At 42.5% G+C, this 22,891-nt stretch overlaps 1 protein-coding gene and 1 long non-coding RNA gene across 2 annotated transcripts in view; one reads left to right on the top strand and one right to left on the bottom strand.

The window, feature by feature from the left end:
- The window catches only part of LOC146821105 (uncharacterized), a 166,235-nt gene that overhangs the window by 3,596 nt on the left and 139,748 nt on the right, over positions 1-22,891 (bottom strand). The window contains exon 3 of the long non-coding RNA XR_014963101.1: positions 12,408-12,548. This is a non-coding gene — a long non-coding RNA (uncharacterized LOC146821105). The remainder of the gene's footprint in view (positions 1-12,407; positions 12,549-22,891) is intronic.
- Positions 1-22,891, top strand: part of CAPN9 (calpain 9) — a 361,781-nt gene that overhangs the window by 229,877 nt on the left and 109,013 nt on the right. The window contains exon 12 of the mRNA XM_085612050.1: positions 14,161-14,197. Within this exon, the coding sequence (XP_085468176.1) occupies positions 14,161-14,197 (37 nt within the window). The remainder of the gene's footprint in view (positions 1-14,160; positions 14,198-22,891) is intronic.

The raw sequence follows: 22,891 nt of genomic DNA, 5'->3' as shown, positions 1-22,891 counted from the left end.
ACAGCGGGTGGGTTGGATTGGACCCCTTAGGAAAAAATTTGAGGGCGACTGTGTCATTGTCAGTTTTAGAAAACCACATTGGGCAGAGAAAACATTAGCTAACGCCCCTTTACCATCGCCATGGGAATTTAACACCACGCTCCTTCCCTTAGGATATTTTTATCGACACTTGATATCTCCAGAACAAGCCACGGTTAACCCTCCCAATAACTTCCCCACTAACCCATACCAAGAGATGAATTTTGGTGCAAGGGTTAAATCACCCTTTTTTGCCCAAAACCAGAACTTAAATGCCGCCTCTTTCAACAACCTCAATTGGCATCCACAACCTCTAATGCCAATTCTTACCCCCAACCATCCACAACATTTTCAAGCCCCAACTATGCGTCAGAGCAATCACAGGGATAGGTTTTATCCAATCCCTAACCCACCCCAGTTTGCACAGACAACACAAGTCAGGCCAATGTACAACATCCCAACTTCCAATCGGTTCGACTACCTATCATCATTAGACGAACAGGATTGACTGAGCATACCCCTCAATAATGAATCATGCAAGAATGCAAAAGCCTGTAACCAAGAGGATGCCACAACTACAAATTCACTTGCATCACTCCACGCTAAAACAGTACTTCCAGAAATCATATTGTCGGACAGTACTCCGGCCATTTCAAAAGAATTAACTTTTTATGATAAGGGGAATACTAGGTGCACATTTATTAATCAGGGGTTTAAACACGGCCTATCAATCCTAAGCTGGAATGTTGCAGGTTTAGAACCCAAGCTCTCTGATCCTGTCTGGACAGAACTAATTAAGGACATAGATATACTCATGTTCCAAGAGACCTGGGCTGTTGATAACCTGTACATCGAAGGCTACCATTGTTTCAGCCTGACGGCTTTAAAACCCAGTTTCGGCCGAGCGGTGGGTGGACTCTTTATGGGGATCAGAATCTTAGCAGGTGGTACAGTTAATGTTTTGGAGTCAGATAACCTAGCTAATTCCAATATTCAAATCTTGGAATATAAATTGAAATCAAAGACCACAATTTATTTAATCAATTTTTACAATAATGATTTTAACGGTGTACCGAACAAAAATTTTGTTGCCTTATCTAAGGTTTTAAATATAATTGATTGTTCCATGTCAGTAGATATTAAGACTAGTATTCTGATCGGGGGAGATTTTAATGTGAAACTTATAGATAACTATGGATCCATTAATTTTGATCACTGTAATGACCGCAGGGGCTTGGAACTGATTAGTATACTCTCTGATTTTAATCTTGTTGATGTAATGAGCGTAGGGTATGATATGAATTTTCCTTATGCCCCGACGTTTAAGGGCAGGGATAACGGTTCAATTATCGATTACATTTTTACATCATCTGTGTTAATTGACTGCGTAATCAAATCCTCTGTGGTGCAAACGTCCTTCAGCGATCATAATCCTTTGTTTGCTATTTTTAACCTCGCACCCAGTCCGATTTTTATGAATTTAAATGGAGCTAGGGATATCACACCCTCAATTGATGGCCTTCGCCTTAAATGGAGAGGAATTGATTGTGGGGCCATTATAGACACGATTCAGGTGGTATATCCGGATCTATTGAAATGTCTCTCCTCACCCAACACAAATAAGGAAAAACTGATTACTGATTTTGAAGCTTTATGCACCAATATAAAAACTCTCCTGTCAGTCCCACTCTCTACTGACCATAAAGAGCCACGGTGGTTCGATACATCTTGCTCCGTGGCCAATAGAGAGTTAAGAAAGGCCCTCTCTGCCAACCCCAGGTGTAAGGACGCTGTTCGAGCCGCTAGGAAAAACTATAAAGACAAAACATCGAAAAGGAAGGCAAATTTGCTCTCCGATCACTGGGACAAGCTGGTTATCAGCGCCAACCTGGGAGGCAGCGGCCCATTTTGGACGGCGGTTAGGAGAACGAGGGAAATGGGCAAAGAACTTACTAAAATTAGTTGTAACATAACCAGTACAGCTTGGGAGACTCATTTTACTAATATTTATGCTGCCCCCTCCGATGAGCAACCCCTCCCCAACTCGAACCAAACAGCAGGCTTAGAGATTTCTGACTCAGAAGTCAGGAAAGCCATTAAAGAGAGCCTAGGCAACAAGGCGCCCGGGCCAGATGGCCTCCCTATAGATATCCTCAAATTTAACGTTGATCTTTGGACTCCAATACTCTTAAATATTTTTAATAGTCTTCCACATGTAGCTATGCCTGCTACCTGGGCTACCAGTATTATTGTCCCCATTTATAAAAAGGGAGACAGGTCTGACCCAGTAAACTATCGTCCCATCTCCCTTCTGGACAATACTCTAAAAATACTAGGACGAATAATTTATAACAGGGTACTGTTATGGGCATCTGATTCTGACTTCTTAGACCCCTGCCAGATGGGGTTCAGGAGTGGGGTTGGAACAGTCGAGCAATGCCTAAACTTAAAATTGATAATAGATAAATACTGCATTGCCCGCTCATCCCCCGTTTACCTAGCTTTTATGGATCTCTCATCCGCATTCGATCTTGTGAATAGATCCAAGCTGTGGTTAACTCTCCTGTCAAATGGCCTCGATGCCACTCTTGTTAGATTCTTAGCCTATCTCCATACCGACTTGAAAGCTCGGGTACGTATTGGTATGGGCGGAGAGGTATCGGGAGCCATTAAGATAGGGAGAGGGGTGAGACAGGGGTGCGTTTTAGCACCCCTGCTGTTTATCATTTATATCAATGGCCTGTCCAACTGTTTAAAGAAAGCCACCCCCGATGTCCCAATCATTTTAGGAAATCCCCTGCCCGTACTTTTATATGCAGACGACGCTGTCCTTATGGCACGCACACCAAACGCCTTACGTCTGCTTGTACATAGTTTTGTAAATTTTATGGAGGGACTGGATCTAAAAGTTAATTTTAAAAAGTCCTTTATTATGCCTTGTGGGCCAGGCAAAAGGAAACTCGGCACTATTCAAATTGGAACAGATAAACTTGAATCTGTCCATAAGTTCCCTTATCTGGGGTTGGTTTTCGCTGCGAACGGCTCCTGGAGTGGGCATGTGGCCCACGCCACGAGCAAGTTCTCGAAAGCCAACAACTCCGTCCTGAGTCTCCCACGCCCCAAGAAAATTGGCGCCACTAAAGCTATTCTTAAAATTTTTAAATTACAGTGTTCCCCTGTTGCTACGTATGGAGCTGAAGTTTGGGGATCGGCCAGCAGCATTGGTATCCAAAGAGAGGAAAACCGCTTTTGCAGGAAACTGCTGGGAGCACCAATTTCCTCTTCCAATTTCATCTGTCATAACGAACTTAACCTCCCATTCATAAACGACTTTATTAAAGCAAGACCAGCACTCTTCTGGATTAGAATCTGGAGGAATGAGGCTGCTGCCCTTACGCAAAACATCATTAGGGACTGCCTCAATAGTGATAAAGGCATACAGATCCCCTGGTTTAAAGAAGTTTTTAAAATATTTAATGAAATTGGAAGAGGTATTTTGTTTACAGAGCCAACGGCTATTGAACCAAAGGACAAACATGAGGTTCAAAAGGCACTCTATGCACTTTATCGTAATGAACGGCTTGGAATTGAACTACAGAAATCAGGGGTCAAAAAATACATTGGTAATGGTCTCTGTATGCAAACTATGCCATCCTACTTATTACTGCCTATGTCGAATTGGGAAAGATCTTTATTGTTTCGTCTAAGGGCAGGAACTGTTAAATTTCTGCTTTCTTTTCCTTTGGGGTATCTACATCATACTGCCCTTACTCCCTGCCCCTGTGACGGCACAAGCACTCAAGATGATTGGCACTTTTTGTTTTTCTGTAAATATTATGTGAGATATACCAAATGGCTTTTATTCCCATATTTTAGAAAGCTCAGACCTCTTACTCTCCAGGAATCCTATATGCTGTTGCTCACCCTGGACCATGATGAATTGACGTTTCGCACTAGCACTTTTCTAAGACTAGCCATACGTGCACGTAAGACCATGGAAAGTCCTTGTAATCAGATCCAGTCAAAAAATACTACTGCTTAAACCTTATAAGTTAATGGAATTTACTGTCTATTTTTTGTATGAATTGTCTTGTCACTATGAAGTGTAACTTATTTAATTGTTTTGTATTATGTGTATGTATATGATGTGTCGGTACTTTTATGAATTTTAACAAATTCGAATAAAGGTCTTTTGAAACTGAAACTTACAAGTCCCACCATGCAATGTGTTTAGTGTTAAACAGTTAGGACTCAAGGAAAGTTTTACAAACGTCAGGTAGCAATTAGGCAGCTGTAGATGATGGATCTCACATTACAGTCATTGGTGCCATGATCTGACACTGAGAGCCTAGCCACCCTCTGCAACAAAGCATCTAATAAGACAGGCAGCCTTCCCCCCTTCACTGGCCACAACCCATTTAGCTAGTTGCCAAATGTTGCAGTAGGTTGCTACACTACTTATCAAGAATTTCCCCATCATCATAAAAATCTGAGGAGGTTCTTACCACACTGAATGGATAGCCTTTCCAATGCTGAGGTCCGGTACCAGGAGGATATCGACCTCACACTGTCATAAATTGCTGTCGCCTGCTTTTCTCTAGTCCCGGGGGTCAGGAGGCCTGCAGTGCTCTCTTACAGCTAGTTGCTGAACTGAGGAGCCAGTGGCTGTCGTTGGGTGGGTCGACAGGACTTGCTGGCAGTGACTGGTGGTATTGTCAGGTCTGGTTGCAGTTTTAAGTACAACATGTGCACACCAGGACCGCGCATAGTGCTCCAGAGGTACTTCATTTGTAAATAAATAAGTGCCAGGGTCCTTGTCAGGAGACCAAAGCAGCTTGCACCACCCGTTGTGCTACTAATGACAATTTAAAGTTTGTACACATTAACAATTAGCAATACCTGCCACCCAAGCTATTTTTATAGCTTTGGTTGACAGGTATGTCATTTTTAATGTATATCAAATTATTAAACAACTATTGTGTTCATCTTAAAATTGGACGAACAGCACCATCATGTGGTTGGCGGTTTTAAGCCATCATGTGGTTGGCTGTTTTAAGTCCTGGTGTTGATAATTAAATGCCAGTGCTAGGCACAGGAAACCACTGGCTCAAATTAAGCACTTGTGCACCCCCACATGCCCCCACAATAAACACACGTGAAATAAGCTCTGAGAAGTAAGTTGACTATAGTCTTTTCCTGGGGGTCAGTTTGCAGACCCACCAACAATGTGACAGCTCTGGTAAGGTGCCTGGGAGGCTGAAGAGGTGGCCATCAGAAGGACTCAAGACCGGCAGCCATTGCTAGAAAAAAATAACATCATGTGGCCAACACGATCCTCCTACACAGTGAGCACTACTGTAAGAGGCTGTGCATGGGAAACGAATGTTCCATTTCTCTGCTAGGGCTGCAGCATCATGCTGGACTGGCAGCCGGCATGGCAAAGGAAAACAAGCATTTGCAATGCAATAGGTCTCGCATTTTCGAGAGTTTGAGCTTTTGGCATTGTAAATGATAATGCTTTTTTAATATGTTTTGAAAAGTTGCAAGCGGTGCGTAAACATGCACTTTGTACTTATAGTCCTTGCTTTCGAGAAGCAAGGCTAACAGTCAAAAAGGACAACTTTGCTTCTCATAAGCAACGACTACAAGTACAAAGTGTGTGTTTACGCACCACTTGCAGGTTTTGAAAACACAAATAAAGACCTATTGCATTGAAAATGCTTGTTAAATGCTATGCAACCTGCCTTATGTGACTATAGAGCATGCATTAGGGTGACTAATATGCATTAAAAAGGATAGGTTTAGGGCTGGCAAAAGGTTTAGTTTGTCAGGTTGAAATGGCAGTTTAAAACTGCAATAAAGGCTGCAGCAGCAGGCCTCGGTGATAGCTACGTTTGTGGGTGGTACAATGAGTGCTGCAGGGCATGGGTAAAAGTAGTACCAGTTTTCTAAGGACTTACAAGTAATTACATTTGCTAATTCGGTGTAAGGCAATGTTACCATGTTTGAAGGAAAGAGCATAAGCCTTTAGTAGTGGTTCACATTGGTAAAGTGTGCACAGTCCTAAAGCCAACAAAAAACAAATTCACCAAAACTGACAGTATGAAGGCAAAACATTTTGGGAAATACCAGACCACGGATGTCAGATGTAATTGCCTGCCCTCCTAATGTTCCACTATGCACCATCTGATCCATTATAGGAATGCGGACAGTTTCAGCATACTGCTTGTAAAGCTTTCCAGACAGGTGTACTGTTTAAAATGTTAACAACTATTTGTGTTTCTTGATTTCATATCCACATTTGCCCAGTTTCCTGCCACTTGTCTATTCCAAGATTGATGACAGGTAATTTTAATGGCTGCACTAGAAGGGACTTTGCAAGTTTCTTCCTTGAATGTTTGAACTAACACCTAGTAACTCATTAGGAGCTGAAGACGAATGCAAGCACTTGCACAGCTTTATTATGGCTCATCACTAACAACACTGAAAGAGTCTTGAGTTATGCAGCCACGAATATGGGAAAACAGAAAAATGTAAGATGGAGGTCAGGGGTGAAATGGTTTATTCTGCTTTACCTATCTTTAGTGTGACCTTTCCCATCAGTGCCATTTGCATTCCTAGGGTTAAATTATGAGATCTAAGTAACTAATAAGGAGAAGCAAATAATATTTCAGGCTTACTTTTGAATTAGAACTTGGAAATATCATGACTTTTATTACAAGGAGTACAACAATCTCTTAAGCACAGACAAAGGCCCACAGACCGGAAGTTTAAATCAACTGGAAATACATTTTACACACACAAGAGGGAGCGGGAGATTAAGCTGAAGCATGCAGCTGATGTTTTGAAGAAATTGTGCACCTTTCAAAATATTTCACGCTGTAGTGGGCATGGTTTATCTCGAGCCAGCACACGTGGAGGAAAACACAATCCTTTAAACGCCAATGCCAGTCACTGGCGATGCTGAGAAGAACCTACAAATTGCCCTACAAATGTACCCTATTTGTAAATGAAGAATTCCTTGAGCACGTAGTGGAAGCTGGTATTCAAAATAGAGCAGGATACCAAAGTGACGCAGCATGTTTGGGGGCCTTCCTGCAAATAGGGAAATGCTGCGTTTATGTGGAAGGGCGCATCAAAGGGCTAAAATAAATCAAATAAAAACCCACTGCTGCAGGGGCTGTGTGCGCTCGGATGGTGGGTGGAGGGCTTATAATGAAGCAGAAGGGGAATCAAAACGACCAGTGATGGGCCAAATCATAAACATACTGGCATCACGGTGCGAGGAATTCACACTGGAGAAACAAAGGCAAGCTCTCCGACCGTGTTTGTCAATCCAGAATTCCCTGAGAATGTAGCGGAAGTTATTATTCAAAATAGAGCAGGATACCAAAGCGATGCAGAATGCATCGAACGGGAAACCAGTGACGGGCACTATTCCGGCTCGTTTTTCAGTCTAATAAGTACTGGAAATATAACTGTATTGAACCTGACCATTGAACAAATACTGAGGAAGAATTTGATGCCACCACTACTGAAACCATAGGTGGTTTGGAATTATCACCACTTAATAAAAATACTTACCAAACAAAGAATAGCCTTGAAAAAGTCGCGGGACTAATTTTCCCCTGTTGCGACGAAACACGTGTCGGCTGGATGTTGTGTATCGCATGGAAGACACCTAACGAATAAAGAACCACCCATAAGAGGAGACTAATCTATTTCTTTTGCCTACTGATTTGTACTGTCATTGTGTAAACACGAGATAACTTGATGTTTGATAGAAAAGGACGTGTGCTAAGGACTGATTACAAAACTGTTTAGAGCTAAGGCTCTCTTTTCTGGGAAGTCGGGCGGTACTTCCCACCTTCTAGCACCGTCATATTACTTAAGCAAATAGATAACATATGTGAAGTTTCCCTGTGGCGCCGTTACCTAAACCTAAAACCCCAGTAACAGTTTCTTAACATTAGAGACTTTGTCTTGAGTTACCAGCTTAATTTACACATTTCAAAATGAGTGCAGGCTGCTACTTTTAAACTATGACTTTAAATCGTGAAAACCTTTACTACATCTGCAGATTTTCAGGTGGTATTAGAGCTCATTATTGTCCCCTAAATTGACTGTGGAAATGTGCTGCTAGTGGTGTTTCCACAGACTACCAGACGATCGCCTAAAGCAGAAATATTGCTGGAAATCATGAATAAGTGTGTGGGGGAAAAAAGCATTGGCAAAGCCAATGGGTTTCGCCTATGGAAAATCTATTGTCTTTGTCAATTTTTTTTACATGGTGGTCAGCAGTTGACCTGCTGTGTAACATGGCTTAAAGTAAAAAAAAAAAAAAAAAGTGCTAAGTGATGTGACCAGCTTTGACCACGTCGTAGCGTTTTTAATGTCCTTTAAGGCATGTTCCACAGCAGTCAACTGCTGCACAACATGTAGAAAAACGTTGACAAAGTTAATAGATTTTGCATAGGCAAAAACTATTGGCCTTGCCAATGTTTTTTCCATGAGCGGTTTAACTGCATAGACATCAACAAGCATTTGCAATGCAATAGGTCTCGCAATTACGCGAGTTTGAGCTATTGGCACTGTAAATGACAATGCCTTTTTTTGTTTTGCTTATTAAAACATAAATAAAAGGCATTGTCATTTACAATGCAACAGCTTAAACCCGCGTAATTGCGCGACCTATTGCATTGCAAATGCTTGTTCTTCTACTTGCCCACTGTGTAGACACTAAGTGATATTAATGGTTTACCTACGGAATTGATTTGGGGACCCCAAAGACCATATGGGCTGCAGGAGATGGATGGAAAGGCGCCTACCCATTTAGCAGCACTAGGAATTTGAATATCGTTTGATAGTGTTGCACCAAGGCTGGGAAGTGTAATGATTCTATAAACATTTTTCGTCTTACATGCTCACGATTTCGGGTACATTATTATAATGTACACAAGTCTCATATAGAAACCTGTTTTGTAACGGCGGTTGCCCTAGCTGCTAGACTGCCTTCGAAATTGATAAAAACAGCACAGGTGATGAAAGACAAGAACGCATCCGGTGGGCATTTTGTTTTTGTGCCCAGGAATACGCCCAAAAGTGTAAACAAAAGAAAGGAAGCGCCATGACAGTGCATCTTGACCACTTGTGTGTAAAGCTGCATTTATTGTGTAAAGTTGCTAAATGATGAAAACACAGGCAATTGTTTTTTCTTACAAATTACCCACTTAAAAAGCAACTGTAGCTACGTGCTTAAAGCTACACACAAATAAAAGTTGTACCGTTAAAAATCAATAATGGTTTTCTTTGTAATACGCTTTAAACTTTCTTTTAAAATATATTTGCTTACACGTTGGTTTCGTAAGTGTATTCATATATTGTAATGTACTGGCATTTGTTTAGGAAAAAAAGGAGACTGCAAGTCTGCTATAGTGTGAAACATTAGCACGTTTCGCCACTTGCGAAAGAAAACCAGGACAAGCTAATTCAGTTCCAATAAGCCTTGTAGCAAAGATCGTAATCTTTTGCTCTGCAGCATCTGTGAGATGCAAATCAGCACACAGCAGGATACTAAGCTTGTAAAACAAACTGTAGGTCACTTCTGAAGTAAGAGGTAAAAGGAAAATAAATAAATAGTTAAGGATAACTAAACAAAAGTCTCGTAAGATTAACATATATCCTGTCATCGAAGTTGGATCATTGTCAACCAAAAGGTAATAACGTGAATCATTTTAGTTCTGTTAAATAATTCAAAAATATTATCTTGTGTTTAATGATGACGCCATACACATTCACATAGCTCTTGTGAGCTTATCCCTCACCATGATGCAGATTCGCGCCAGGCACAAACATCTGTTTTGCATTAGGAGAATGTCCTGTAATCTCCTCGACTATACAGATGAAGACCCCTTTACATTCTATATAGTATGCCTGTCTTGAAGGCCTTACAATGTTTTGTGGAATAAAAGGAGCGCATCTTTAATTTGTTTCCTGACGTTTGACTGACTCTGCCATGTGGTGGACTATCATTACAGCCTGTGCTGACAATTAAGTGCTGGCGCTGAACAAAAGAAACCACCTACTCAAATTAAGCACTGTATCAAAGCTGACCAAGCTCTGCAGCTTCCATATGCATACTATATAACGACTGAGGCGTCCGGATGTCAGCAGACTCCTTCCCAGGGCGCCCGTTTTCATTGGCCTCGAAGCCCGGAGCCCGAATTTCCAGTTTTACCCCCGTGTGATGCAAGTGCCTGCCCTGTTTACGCTCTGTGTGCCTGGCGGACCTGCTATTACAAAAAACCTGCACAGACCTTTTCGTTTGGTTGTTTTCGTTTCTGTCTGGGTGAGACTAAGCTTAGCGTCCTTGTTCTAAATATATTCTGAGACCTCCGCGCTGGTCTAAACACGTGCACCAACCAACCCAGCTGCTTAAAGGGACAGCTCGTATATTTATTTCCCAGCTCTGTTCTGAGGACCCACGCTCTCTCTTGTTTATGTTTTCCACACGCGTAGCACCCCGCGGGCTCCAAAAGGCTGCTCGTTTAGTTCCCAATGTGTTCCGAGGCCCCCACAGCTTGCCTTGTTTATGTTTTCGACACTTGCAGCGCCCCTGTTGTTCCCAACAGGCAGAAACTGGGCGTTCACAGACTCTATTCTGAGACAGGCCAGCGATGCGAGGCGGGAGACTGACTGTTAGGGAGACGGAGTTGGTGGGAGGGTGGGTGCGAACATGACTTTTCCAACCCTTAAATGCGCTGTACCCAACTACACGTGCGATGCGAAGATTGGTCAGGTGAGGGGTCGGGCAGGGGTGGTAGTGATATTAATAAGATAAAAATAATATTGTTTTTCACACAGCGCTTGATACCGCATTCATGTGGTTTCGAAACGCTGTAAATAGCAGATACTAATGTTACCCAAATGAAAGGCACTCAGTCTGATGGTAGTCAGTTTACCTACCTGGGAAGGAGGATGGTTTAATCAGTCTTCCTTGGATTCATACTCATGAACAGCAGAGCGCCTCATACCTCTGTGGCGAGGGACTACGTCTAGGAGCTATCATGCTCGTTATATTCTGAATAATAAAAAATTGCATAACATTGTGAACCGCAGCGAGATCATGCATTTGTAAAGTGCACTATAATAAAATCCAACAATAGTTTTGTCTGTAATTTTAAAAGAATCAATATTCAAATGTAGAATGTTAAGCTATATATCGACAAGTATCACAAGTTAAATCCATTCGATAGATATACAAGGCCCCTCCCTTCTAATTAGCTATGCCCCATGTACATATCCCACTTATTAGACATTCACAGGCCATTTTGCTGCAGTTTTATACAGCGCAAAACTCAGCCTGAAGGTATTGGACCGCTTCACATGAGCACTAGTTACATTACTGAAGTTCAGAATCATTTTCCTTTTAGCACAGGGATCCTGTGCAGGGCTACAGAAGCCTACTGGGAAATGAGGAGATTCTGCCCCGCCGCAGGCTGCCAAATGGTGCGCGCGCCGCATGCACTGTGTGAAAGTGATCGCAATCGCGATCACCGTGCGGCCCGCGAAAGTGAAAGCAAACGAGTGCTTTCAGGCCTCCAAATGGTGCGCGCGCCCGGCCGACGCACATGCACTGTATTTGGAGGCCTGAAAGCACTCTTTTTCACTTCCAAAACTCGCTTACTATAAGTCTCGCCAGGGCAGCGCTAAAGCGCTGTCTCAGGCGAGACCTAAAAAGCAGGAAACATAAAAATAAATTACAAAAAGCACCTTTATCTTCTGCAAAATCACTGCTGAATTACATCATTTCTCCCAATAGGTTAACCCATTCTACCTTTTCTGAAATGTTTCCCACACGCTATATTTACAGCTACAGGTCCATACGATACTACACAGAGGAGGAGGAGGAGCTACATGCAGCTGTCCTGGCCTTTTCCCTCCCGATTGATTCTTATCCAAAAAGAAATTAACTGACTTCAAACACAGCTCTAAGAGGGGGAGGGGATGGGGAAAATAAATCGACAGAACACGCTCCAAATCTGAGTATTTCTGTGCATCTGGTAAATGCAGTGAAAACCCCACAAAGATGCAGCATAACCCTAGCAGGCGAAAATAGGGTAAATCTGTCTGTCACAGCCACTTCCTGCAAATTTAGTGCAGCTCTCATCAGTGGTGTAACAAAACGCGAGGGGACCCTGCGCTAGATATGCTAAAGGGTCCCTCACACTCACATAAGTAGGGGCTGAGGGGGCCTCTTCCAGTATGGGTAAGCCTGCCACCCCCCACACAGCAGGGGCTGCAGGGGCCTTTGTTACACCCCTGGCTCTTAGAATGGCTATGTATTTGCCACACACATTCCCTGCACACTGTCTCGTGCAAGCGCTCACCTTTGATGTATGACACGGCCATGGTCTGCAAGGGCCCCATGTAGCCACCGGCTTGACCACCATTCTGCTGCCTGCCTTGTTACACACAAACATTCAGATTCCAGCAGGAAAAGCGATGTGATAATCCTCAGGGCGAGGAATCTGTCTCCATTTGAGTTGTAAATAAAAATAAAGAAATGTATTGGGGTTTTTTTTTTAATACATGTTGCACAAAATAATTCGTAAGCAAGAGTACAACACTACCATAATTGTGCACAATATTTAAATAAAGCTAAACATATCAAGCACTTTCTTTTAAGCTCCTGACTGGTTGACAATATGGCGCAAATTCCTCTCACTGTCTTTCTATATGCTTGAAGCTCCTTTCTCTTAATAGCATCTCTCGCCTTTCGTAGTTGGTCTGGGTTTCCCAGCACGACATGCATGACAATTTCTACACACTATGAGGGACATCAGTGGCGCTGTGTGTTAAATTGGTGAAATGTACAAAGGGCCAGATGTGCTAACATTAGGAATAAAGCTATTCTAATTGCTTTTAACTCAGAATCACATTTAGGAAATCAGTATTCCAAATGTGTGAAATGCTTTATCCCCCATTAGCGATTCAAAGTACGTCGCAAATCGACCTACCTCATGAATATTAATGCAGTATATCTCAATATGAGACCCATTAGGAATCGCAGCCATCACAGGGATGGTGGCCTGCTGAGGTCAGCAGACCATCATGTCTGTCATTGCTTTTTTAATCAAGCAATTGTTTTAATGCACCCACCATCTTATCAAACAGTGCTCAATTCAAGGTAATCTCAGAAGCTGTCCATACAAAATTCTGCTATTACAAATACATTCACATTATTGTAACCTCAAAACAAATTACATCGCATATTCTTAACAGTCTCATGCACAGCGGAAGATATAAGCATGAAAGTTTTTTTAAGACACATTTTGGGAATCGTTAACAAACAAATGCAGCTTCACGAGAGACCGCACCGGAACTCAATGTTCCACTGCCATAAACTCACATCGATATCAGTGAACTAACACCAGATCTGAAATGTTATTATATTGACCTGCAGTGGTATTCACAAAAAGAAATTATTATATTCCAGGATAGAAATCTTCTTAAATGTCTCATAGGTGAACCATTTTTGCAGAGTAGATCTATTAGCCATTTGGTAGCTCTAGGCCAGTCAAGTCAGTCTAGATTCTGAACGTGATAGACATACCTGGTGGCCAAGGCTGGGGCACAAACCTAATATATCAGTAGTGTATCTATGCACTCTATCAAACTGCCATCTAGGAAGACCTATTTTTATTCACGTTTGTCACAGAGGACATCTATTTCTTTCAGAATAGAATTTTAATCACAACTGTTAAATTATTGCCTGAGTGATTACCGTAACTGACTTTAGCGCATTGTATAAATATTTCTTATTCATTGCAGGCATAACTAAATGTTCTGCGTTTTGTGATCCTGGTAGTTTCAACAAGGGAGTCGTTGTGGGCATGTCAGTCAGCCAGTCCATGGCTAGGAGAAAGATTTTGAAGGGAATCTCAGTAAATGGGTATTTACTATTCAATATGAGTGCAGAAGACATCTGTAACTAAGAACTTGTAGATGAGGTCCTCCTGAACACTTTGATATCTGCATTTCAAAGCTGATCATTTGCTACTGTTCACTGAACATTTATGATCATTGTATTGAACCATTTCACAATATTCTCAATCTTGCTTTGTTTCTCACTTTTTACAGGGAAGTCGAAGGAGACATTAACATTAACATCCCAGACGTAAGTTTTCTTCCAGCATACTTTCCTGACGTTGAAGAAATGGTGGCGCGTACCATCTATATTACATTCCTTACCAGAATAGATTATTGTCCATATTGCAATTCTGCACAAATATGTTTCATGGTGATACACGCATGGTCATTATGTTGAGGTCATTGATAAGACAAGAAGAGTCCTGTCATCTATACTTGTTCATTTATAATCAATACATGAAATACATATCTACAGCAGACATCAAGCAGAGGCAGCCAGATGTGTTCAGGCTACACTTGTAGAAAAGGAATGAGGCAGAATTAATTTCAAGGAATTTCAGCAAAAGTGGTGGCTGTGGATGACCAACTTCCAAGGCCACTACAGAGGGACTGAGCACATGGGAATCAGGTTAATTCTGCAAGTGAGCCTTTTTAACCGAGGAACCAGGCAAATAGTGAAGGAATATAGGAAAACCTCGAAAAGCAAATAGTTGGATGCGAAAAGAAAGCTGAGAGTGATACATACATTGAGTAGCTGCAGCAGGTATCATGATTCAGGAGAACAAATGTTAATTTCCAAATGAATGCATCCAACTAAAAGAATCCAGATAAGCTACAAAGATATGCAAATCAAATGTGGCCAGCAGGTAACAACATTTTTTAAAAACTTAAAACAGCGAGTATGCAGATTATGGACAAGGGCAGTTCCATTCGATCAACTCTATATTTTGTAAAGCTCGAAAGTGGGTGGCCAAAAAGTGTGAACTAGGTAGAAGCTCACTTTACAACAAGCATTGGCAAATCCAATAGATCTGGCCTTGGCGTGGTGGTTATTTTTTTTAATTTTATTGCAAGCATAGTCTTTTTCAGAGAAAAAAAAAAGTGCAGCCACCTCAACCTGACCATCAAATCCTTGCCATCAGCAATGTAAAATTTAAAAAAATCACTGATGTAGCAGTGTTACTTGTTATGTTTTTTTTTTTTTTTAAAAAAAGCTTTTATTTGAACCTTGCATTTAATTATAAGTAATTGTTAAAGAAACAAGAATAAATCACCACCCAACATAGCAAAGAAATCGCAGGCAGCTACAATGTTGCACTGCCAGTTAAACACATGATAAAAGCAACTTCTAAAAGGATATGGAAACTAAATCACCATCTAACTGGGCACATGAAGTGCAAGCAAAATGAATAGCTGGTATTTAAAGTCAATGTATATGAATGAAACAAAACACATTTTGAACCAAATTTGCACCGAAGAGAAAGGAACTATTTTAGGTGGGTGTGAACAATGTGCATAGGCTGTGTGTAGTTTCTCAATGCGAAGCAAGTCAATCAATAAAGTTGGCAGCCCCTCTGCCCCATGCTATATGCTGTAGTGGGTGGAAGTAAAATATGAATGACAGTTTCAAGTGGATGACTGGTGCTGACCTAAAGCCCCTATATGTATGTATATTTTGTATGAATTATTTGAAAAAAATATAGTACAGACCTAAAGAGTGCTTAGAAAAGCAAAGAAGACAAATGAGTGGGTGCATTTAGTTGTTAAGTAGTCATCCTATCCAGTTTTTTAAAATATTTTCCTCAAAGAAAGCCATTTATAACCCTGCCTTTTATAATATGTTTGTGTGTGTGTCGGATAGCACAGTGTTGAGATTTCTATTCTGAAACAATGGAATGCACTTTTTCAGAATTCACTCACATTTCCACCAATATACTTGGAAAACTATACCATTTGAAACTTTCCATATGCACTTGTCAGGAAGCCATGTTGCTTTTCCTGTCACTAGTATTCCCACAATGTGGGAGTCACAGTATAATGCACATTTTCTATTTTCCCCAAAACATTTCCCCTATGCAGAACACCTGTTCCCTACAATCCCAATGCGGCTTGGTTGTGTTCCGTTCCACTTCCCACCCTGTAAAGTGATTTATTCTAGCATTTTGCAGGACTCTTACCTGAGCGGGACATGGTTGGAGAGGAGCTTGTAATCGCTGACAAACGTAGAAGTTTCTAGGTGTTCACAAGCACACGATTAACCACACTTACCTCTCATACTGTACGTGGAATTAAACCTGAGTAACTGCACTCAGATGTGGCATACAGATACACAGGTATTACTTGATTGAAGCATAAATTCAGCCATTTATACCATTACAAATACAGTTATGGTAAAAAAAATCCCTTTGCGAATCAGGTCTCCTGGCGTTAATGGAGAACAGGCTTTAAAATGTGTTCCTTCAAAATAGTTTTGCCTTACTCTCTTAACTAGTCCAATCATACGGGTCTTCTAACACACTTTCTCCTATCTGTAAATCTCGAAATTTATTGATCAGAACGGGTCTCATTCCAACCCTTCTAGCAGGATATTTCATCTGGTGCATGTAGTATATTAACTTATTGCTGGTCTCCTGATTAACTCCAACTTGGTTTGAGCCATCCTGATTACCTCTCTCACATACATGTAATACCCCTTTAACCTCTTCGGTGCCCGTGACGAGCTGGACTCGTCATGGGCCGCGGTGGCGCTGTGCCCATGACGAGTCCAGCTCGTCACAAACCCCGCCCGCTAATGTAACGGCCGGCACAGGGCGGGGAAAGGGGCGGGCACCGAAGGGGTTAAGCTTCTTTCTTTGGCTGGTTACTGTTTCAATGTCGTGACCTATGCTTAATTTGGGCAGGTGGTTGCAGCTGGTGGGCCTTGGATTTATTTGTAGGGGCCGGAATTCATTTTAAATTCATCAGATCTTGACCCAGAGCAAGAAGGAGAAAGGCATAAAAGGGAGGAAGTGTTGCGTAAACTAAGACTCTGGCTAGCTATAAAAGGTCTGTTTTCACACCCACTGGTGACACAAGTGAACTTAGTTCAATGCACCCACGACTGAATGTGAAATAAAGGTTAATGTAGGCCTGCTGGACCCAAAACAATTTATAAAGTTGAAGTGGCATCAGTGCTTTTAGGATTACTAACAGCCCCTAATTCAGGGATGTAGAGGTAGTTTGAGAAGCCCAATACAGTTATTTACAATATCTCACACACAAACTGCACTAAGAAAAAGACACTTTAACTAAAATTAATGTATTTCAAAAGTCTCATCCTGTTGCTTAGTACATCTAAAATAACTACACAGAATATTATTAAAACAAGACAAATGCTTGTTGCGGACAACAAGAATAAAATGAAAATTTCTACCACAGCTAAGATGTTATCTATCAACTTAATACCCTAAAACCTGCCTATGCGCTCCACTAGGAGAGCATGGAGCTGCGTAACGTGCCTCTAGAGTTTCTTAGAGAGACCCAATGCACTGCATACCTGTTTACAGCAAAATGCTGTAATTATCAGCAGTCTGCAAGAGAGTTTTCCTCTAAAGGAAAACAAGCATGACATCAGCTTCTCTCCTCCCTGACTTGGCTTTGTATCAGCTTTCAGCACAGAATGAGATGCTGCAGCATCACAGCAATCTGGCAGCATTTTGCCATTCTGGGGTGAAGGTTCTTGCAAGATAATCTCTCCTTTCAAGTGGTCAAGTGGCTGGCCTTTTATACTGTATTTTATCTGCGATTGGAATTTCTGACATAATCTTGGGAATGCCTGACATAACCTATGTCAATCAAGTTGCTAGTCATAGACACATTCATATAAACAAAGTAAAAGCATGTCAATTCAGATTGCTATTTATTTATTATTATCTGTTCTTGAAATAGAATAATAAGGCACATGTTGTAGGCTGATGCTGCATCGGGTGTTATAGTGAGGTCATTGTCTGCCCATCTAGTGTCTTATTCATGTCATTATCTGAATGACATGACATTTGCACAAGTTCTTGAAAAGATAAGGACAGACGACATCTGTGTCAAAGGCAGACATGTCAATCATTCTGCAAAAATAGAGAAAATGGAGTCTCAGCCTGCCCAAGATGAAGTCTGGCCTTATGGACTTTACGTCAGAAGAAGGAGGCCGAGAAAGAGAGCTATAGGAAAGGACTGACAAAGCAGATCTGCTGTAATGCTCTACAGAATACAAAACCTTGATTTTAATTGTTTTATGAGTTTGCACGATGTTAATTGGAGAACTGATCTTTTTCTACTTCTACGTCATACTTTTTTTTTTGCCTTCACCGTTCGATTGGGATTCGTTTTTCCCAGGTTGGGTATCAGGTTTCACTTTGGGCATCTTGACAGCATGCTGTGGAGAGCAGTTTAGTTGTTGGCCCTGATGCAGCATGTGCCGCCATTCCAACACTAATTTAAGTAAAAACACTGTGCATCCACACAGTGAAAAGTCAGAAAAAATAAAAATGTTACAAGATCAAACCATTCAAAAAGTGATAATTTTTTTTAAGGTTTTAAAAATCTGTTTCTAATGTCATGGAAATAAGTATTCTATTATATGAGTGTTTAGGGAACAAAGTCACCTTCTGTGCCAGTGTCGTAGCCATCCGAACCAATGAGATTGGTTTAGGGAAGGAAGGCTCCACCAATGAAGAAAACATCTTTTTCGCTAAAGATACAGGGCCTCATTAAGAGTTAGGCCACCAGCTGCTAAAATGCAGTTGTGGCAGATGACGTGCCACTTTCATGATGGGCGTAGCTGAATGACATATTCTAAAGTCTTGTTGGCAGACATTTTTCCACAGAAGTGGCTCCCACAAAAAAGGTGGAAGCTGCTTCAGAGTGAAAAAACTTGACAACAGGTTGTGTTTTCTTTTATGTTTCTTCTAAAAATGAAGAACTAACACAACTTATGCTCTCTGAACACAGAGGTCTTCTCCCATTTGTAAGTTACATTTTAGGGCTTTTATCTCCTGGTCAGCCTTGTTTTACCCAGCAGTGCCAGACACAAGGAACGCCGGAGGGAATCACATGAGGGACACCTTACACTGGTATTCCTACCAGTACTATTTCCACTGGCTTTGGGACTGCTGCGAGACAGTCCCTGATGACAGGGCCAGCATGGCTTTGCCCTATAGTATGCTGTCATCTTCTGCCCTCTAAATGGGGTGAGGGAACTTCGAGGGGAATTTGGGTCACCAGCCTTTTATTGGCAATGGTACCATTAACAGCCTTCTCTATATGCAGTGGCTTAGTGTCGACCTGGAGACAAAACGTAAATTAGTACCTAGTGATATTTTTAAATTTTTTAACATTGACCGTCAGAAAGTGTGCTTCATAAAGTGAGAAAGAGGTCTGTAACAGACACAAGAGAGTTATCGTAATGTAAAAGGAAGATTAAAACTGTGGAACGGAATGGAGCGGTAGTGTTAAAAGTAAACAAGAAACATACCAGACGGCAATAACCTTGCTGTCTGCCTGTCATTGTGTTCTACATGTGTATACATGGTACAGAAAATGGAAAAGAAAGGCACAGATTGCGGCATTTGGCCTTTATATCTGAAGTATTGTTTTTTCAGGTTGTAGCATAGGTGATTAATGTTCGAGGCATATGAGCTGCAGATCACACACTTAGGATAAGATCGCCATCTGGTGTTGGGCTCGGATGCTTGCAGGTTGGTGTTGTCTTCGGAAGAAGTCTTTTGGTCACGAGATAGGTGACTCCTCCCTTGGACTACAGTGCGCATGGGCATCCACTCCATCCTCAGATTGTTTTTTTCTGCCATTGGGTTCGGATGAAACTTTTCCACTCCGGTAGAAAACTTCTAAACCAAGCTTTTCGAAGCGAAAAACCTTTATAATACACCTTTACTCGACATCGAATTCATCGGGCCGGTTCCGGACGTCGACGCGTGCGATTAAACCTATCCGCGCCGTGAGGCCTGCGGCTCATGGAAAGGACGCCGTTTAAAAAATGCCCCCAATGTGGAGCAAAATTCCCGCACAGTGACCATCACAAGGTCAGCAACCTGTGCCTGTCGCCGGAACACGACGAGTCCAGCTGTCCAGCCTGCGCCGTATTCCGATCCAAGAAGACCATTCGGGATCGGAGAGCTCGACGCCATATCATGGCACACAGACCAGCTCCGGAACCAGAGGACATTTTTGATGAGGGCCCCGATGTCCCAGAAGAAGATTCCGAGGAACTTCACATTATATCAGAAGCAGACGACTCCGACGACCCCATTACTCCGGGGCAACGCGTGAGTACCGATGCCCCTACCCCAACCCCTCCAAAAAAGGCATTGGTTAAGACTTCACCAGCTGGCCCGCCTTCGGGCTCGGCTCCGAAGAAATACAAGCCTTCAGGTGGCTCGGGCCCGAGCAAACATATTATTGTACTACCAGCACCTTCGGCACCGAAGACACAAGACCTCTCGGCACCAAAGCCGGGTCCGGCACCTTTGGCACCGAAACCATCGAGGCCCGTAGACAAGCCGGCACCGAAAGCTCCCAAGCTTAAAGACTCCATTTCGGCACCGAAACCTTCATCAGCACCGAAACCTTCATCGGCACCGAAACCTTCATCGGCACCGAAACCCTCATCGGCACCGAAACCCTCATCGGTACCGAAACAACCGGCTAAGGTCTATACTACACCTCCTAAAGACTCTACCGATCACCCAAAACGTAGATCGGAACCGAAAAAATCAGCGCCAAAGTCTGTTCCTGAAGACCAAGAACTTTTCCACCCAGATCCAAAGCAAAAAAGATCTATATTAATCCAAAAACTGGACATGTCACTGCTGTGCCATGTAAGGAAGCTAGACACAACACCTTCTCCAGCTCCTGTAAAGAAGAAGGACTCAGCCACTTCACCCATTCCTCCTTCCTCTCCTGTACGACCTCTTACCCCACCCCCCCTGCCTCCACCACCATTACCTCCACCATCTCCTTCACATACACCACCTCCACAGGATGATGATGATGACCTAGGGGGAGGGGGTGATCCGGATGATCTTAATGATCCTAATGATCCTTTCACAAATCCGGATATTGTACCATTGGACGACTGGGCTTACCCTCTGCCTGATGTACCTGATACTACTACATACCCTTCCAAACCCTCACCTCCAGATGACCACCTCGGGTTTGAACAACTAGTACACAGAGCAGCACTTTACCATGGCGTCACCATGCACTCAGATGCACCCGAGGAAGACTTCCTTTTAGACACTTTTGAGCAGTCTCAGAAATCAGTTCAAATTTTACCTATGATTAAAGGGGTCATAAAACACGCCACAAAAGTTTTTAAGGACCCCGTACGGGCCAGGGTACTTAACCCTCAAATTGAGAAAAAATATAGACCTGCCCCAGAAGATCCTTCTTAAATTAAAGGACAGCTGCCTCTGGATTCTTTGGTGGTTTCCAACGCAAGGAAGCGGGCTAACTCCCAAACAGGAGATACACCGCCCCCAGACAAAGAATCCAAACTATTAGAAGCCTCGGGCAAAAGAGTAGCAGCACAAGCAGCTAACCATTGGCGTATTGCCAACACACAAGCCCTATTGGCACGCTATGATAGGGCTCACTATGATCAGTTAGAAGATCTCATACAACACCTACCAGACCAATACAAGACCCAGGCAAATGACCTTATCCAAGAGGGAAAGCTCATCTCAAATGCCTCAATTAAATGTGCACTTGACGCCGCAGACACTGCCTCTAGAGCAATCAATACAAGCGTACTTCTTAGACGCCATGCATGGCTACGTATTTCAGGCTTTAAGCCAGAAGTACAAAGTACCATACTTAGCCAACCATTTAACCAAGAGCAACTGTTTGGACCAGCAGTAGATACTGCACTTGAAAAAATGAAGAAAGACACCGAGACTGCTAAGTCCATGGGAGCATTGCAGTCTCCACAGCCATGTGGCTCCTTTCGACGCTCCTTCTATAGAGGAGCACCAAAAAATATTGGAGCAGACACCTCCTCCACGTTCAAAACCTCTACACAAACATCCCCCAATAGAGGATATTTTAGAGGAGGATATAGGGGAAACAACACCAAGGGACAAGGTCGAGGCAATACCAACACTCGTACCTCCCCCGCCACTAAACAGTGACTTTCCTCCACTCCCCCCAGACCATTCCACTCCAGTCGGGGGAAGACTCAAACAGTTCCTACCTGTCTGGAATTCCATTACAACAGACAAGTGGGTAAGACAAATTATCCAGTATGGTTACTGCCTGGAACTCACAAATACCCCCCCACATATACCACCCAAACAGCGTCCCATGTCGCCAGACCATCTTACACTCCTCAAGCAAGAGGTTCTCTCCTTGCTTCAAAAACACGCAATAGAGCCAGTTCCCTTCCAACATCAGGGCACAGGGGTATACTCTCTATACTTCCTAATCCCCAAGAAGGACGAGACGTTAAGACCCATACTCGACCTCAGACTCCTAAATCGGTACATACACTCAGATCATTTTCATATGATCACTCTTCAACAAGTGCTTCCACTATTACAGAAAGGCGATTTCCTTGCCACACTAAATCTCAAGGATGCCTATTTTCACATTCCCATGCATTCTGCTCACAGGAAATATCTAAGATTCCTGGTAGACGGGCAACACTATCAGTTTACTGTCCTCCCGTTCGGAGTGACAACTGCACCCAGAGTATTCACCAAATGCCTAGCAGTAGTAGCAGCGCATTTCAGGAGACAACAAATTCATGTCTTCCCATATCTCGACGATTGGCTCATAAAAGCCAATTAATTCAACAAATGCGTTCTACACACTCACCAAACTATTCAACTTTTACACAACTTGGGATTCACCATCAACTATCCCAAATCTCAACTACAACCCTCCCACATAC

The sequence above is a fragment of the Triturus cristatus genome, chromosome 6 (genome assembly GCF_964204655.1).
Source record: "Triturus cristatus chromosome 6, aTriCri1.1, whole genome shotgun sequence".
NCBI lineage: Eukaryota > Metazoa > Chordata > Amphibia > Caudata > Salamandridae > Triturus > Triturus cristatus.
Note: the sequence above shows the minus strand (reverse complement) of the source record. Positions and strands in the feature narration are given on the sequence as shown.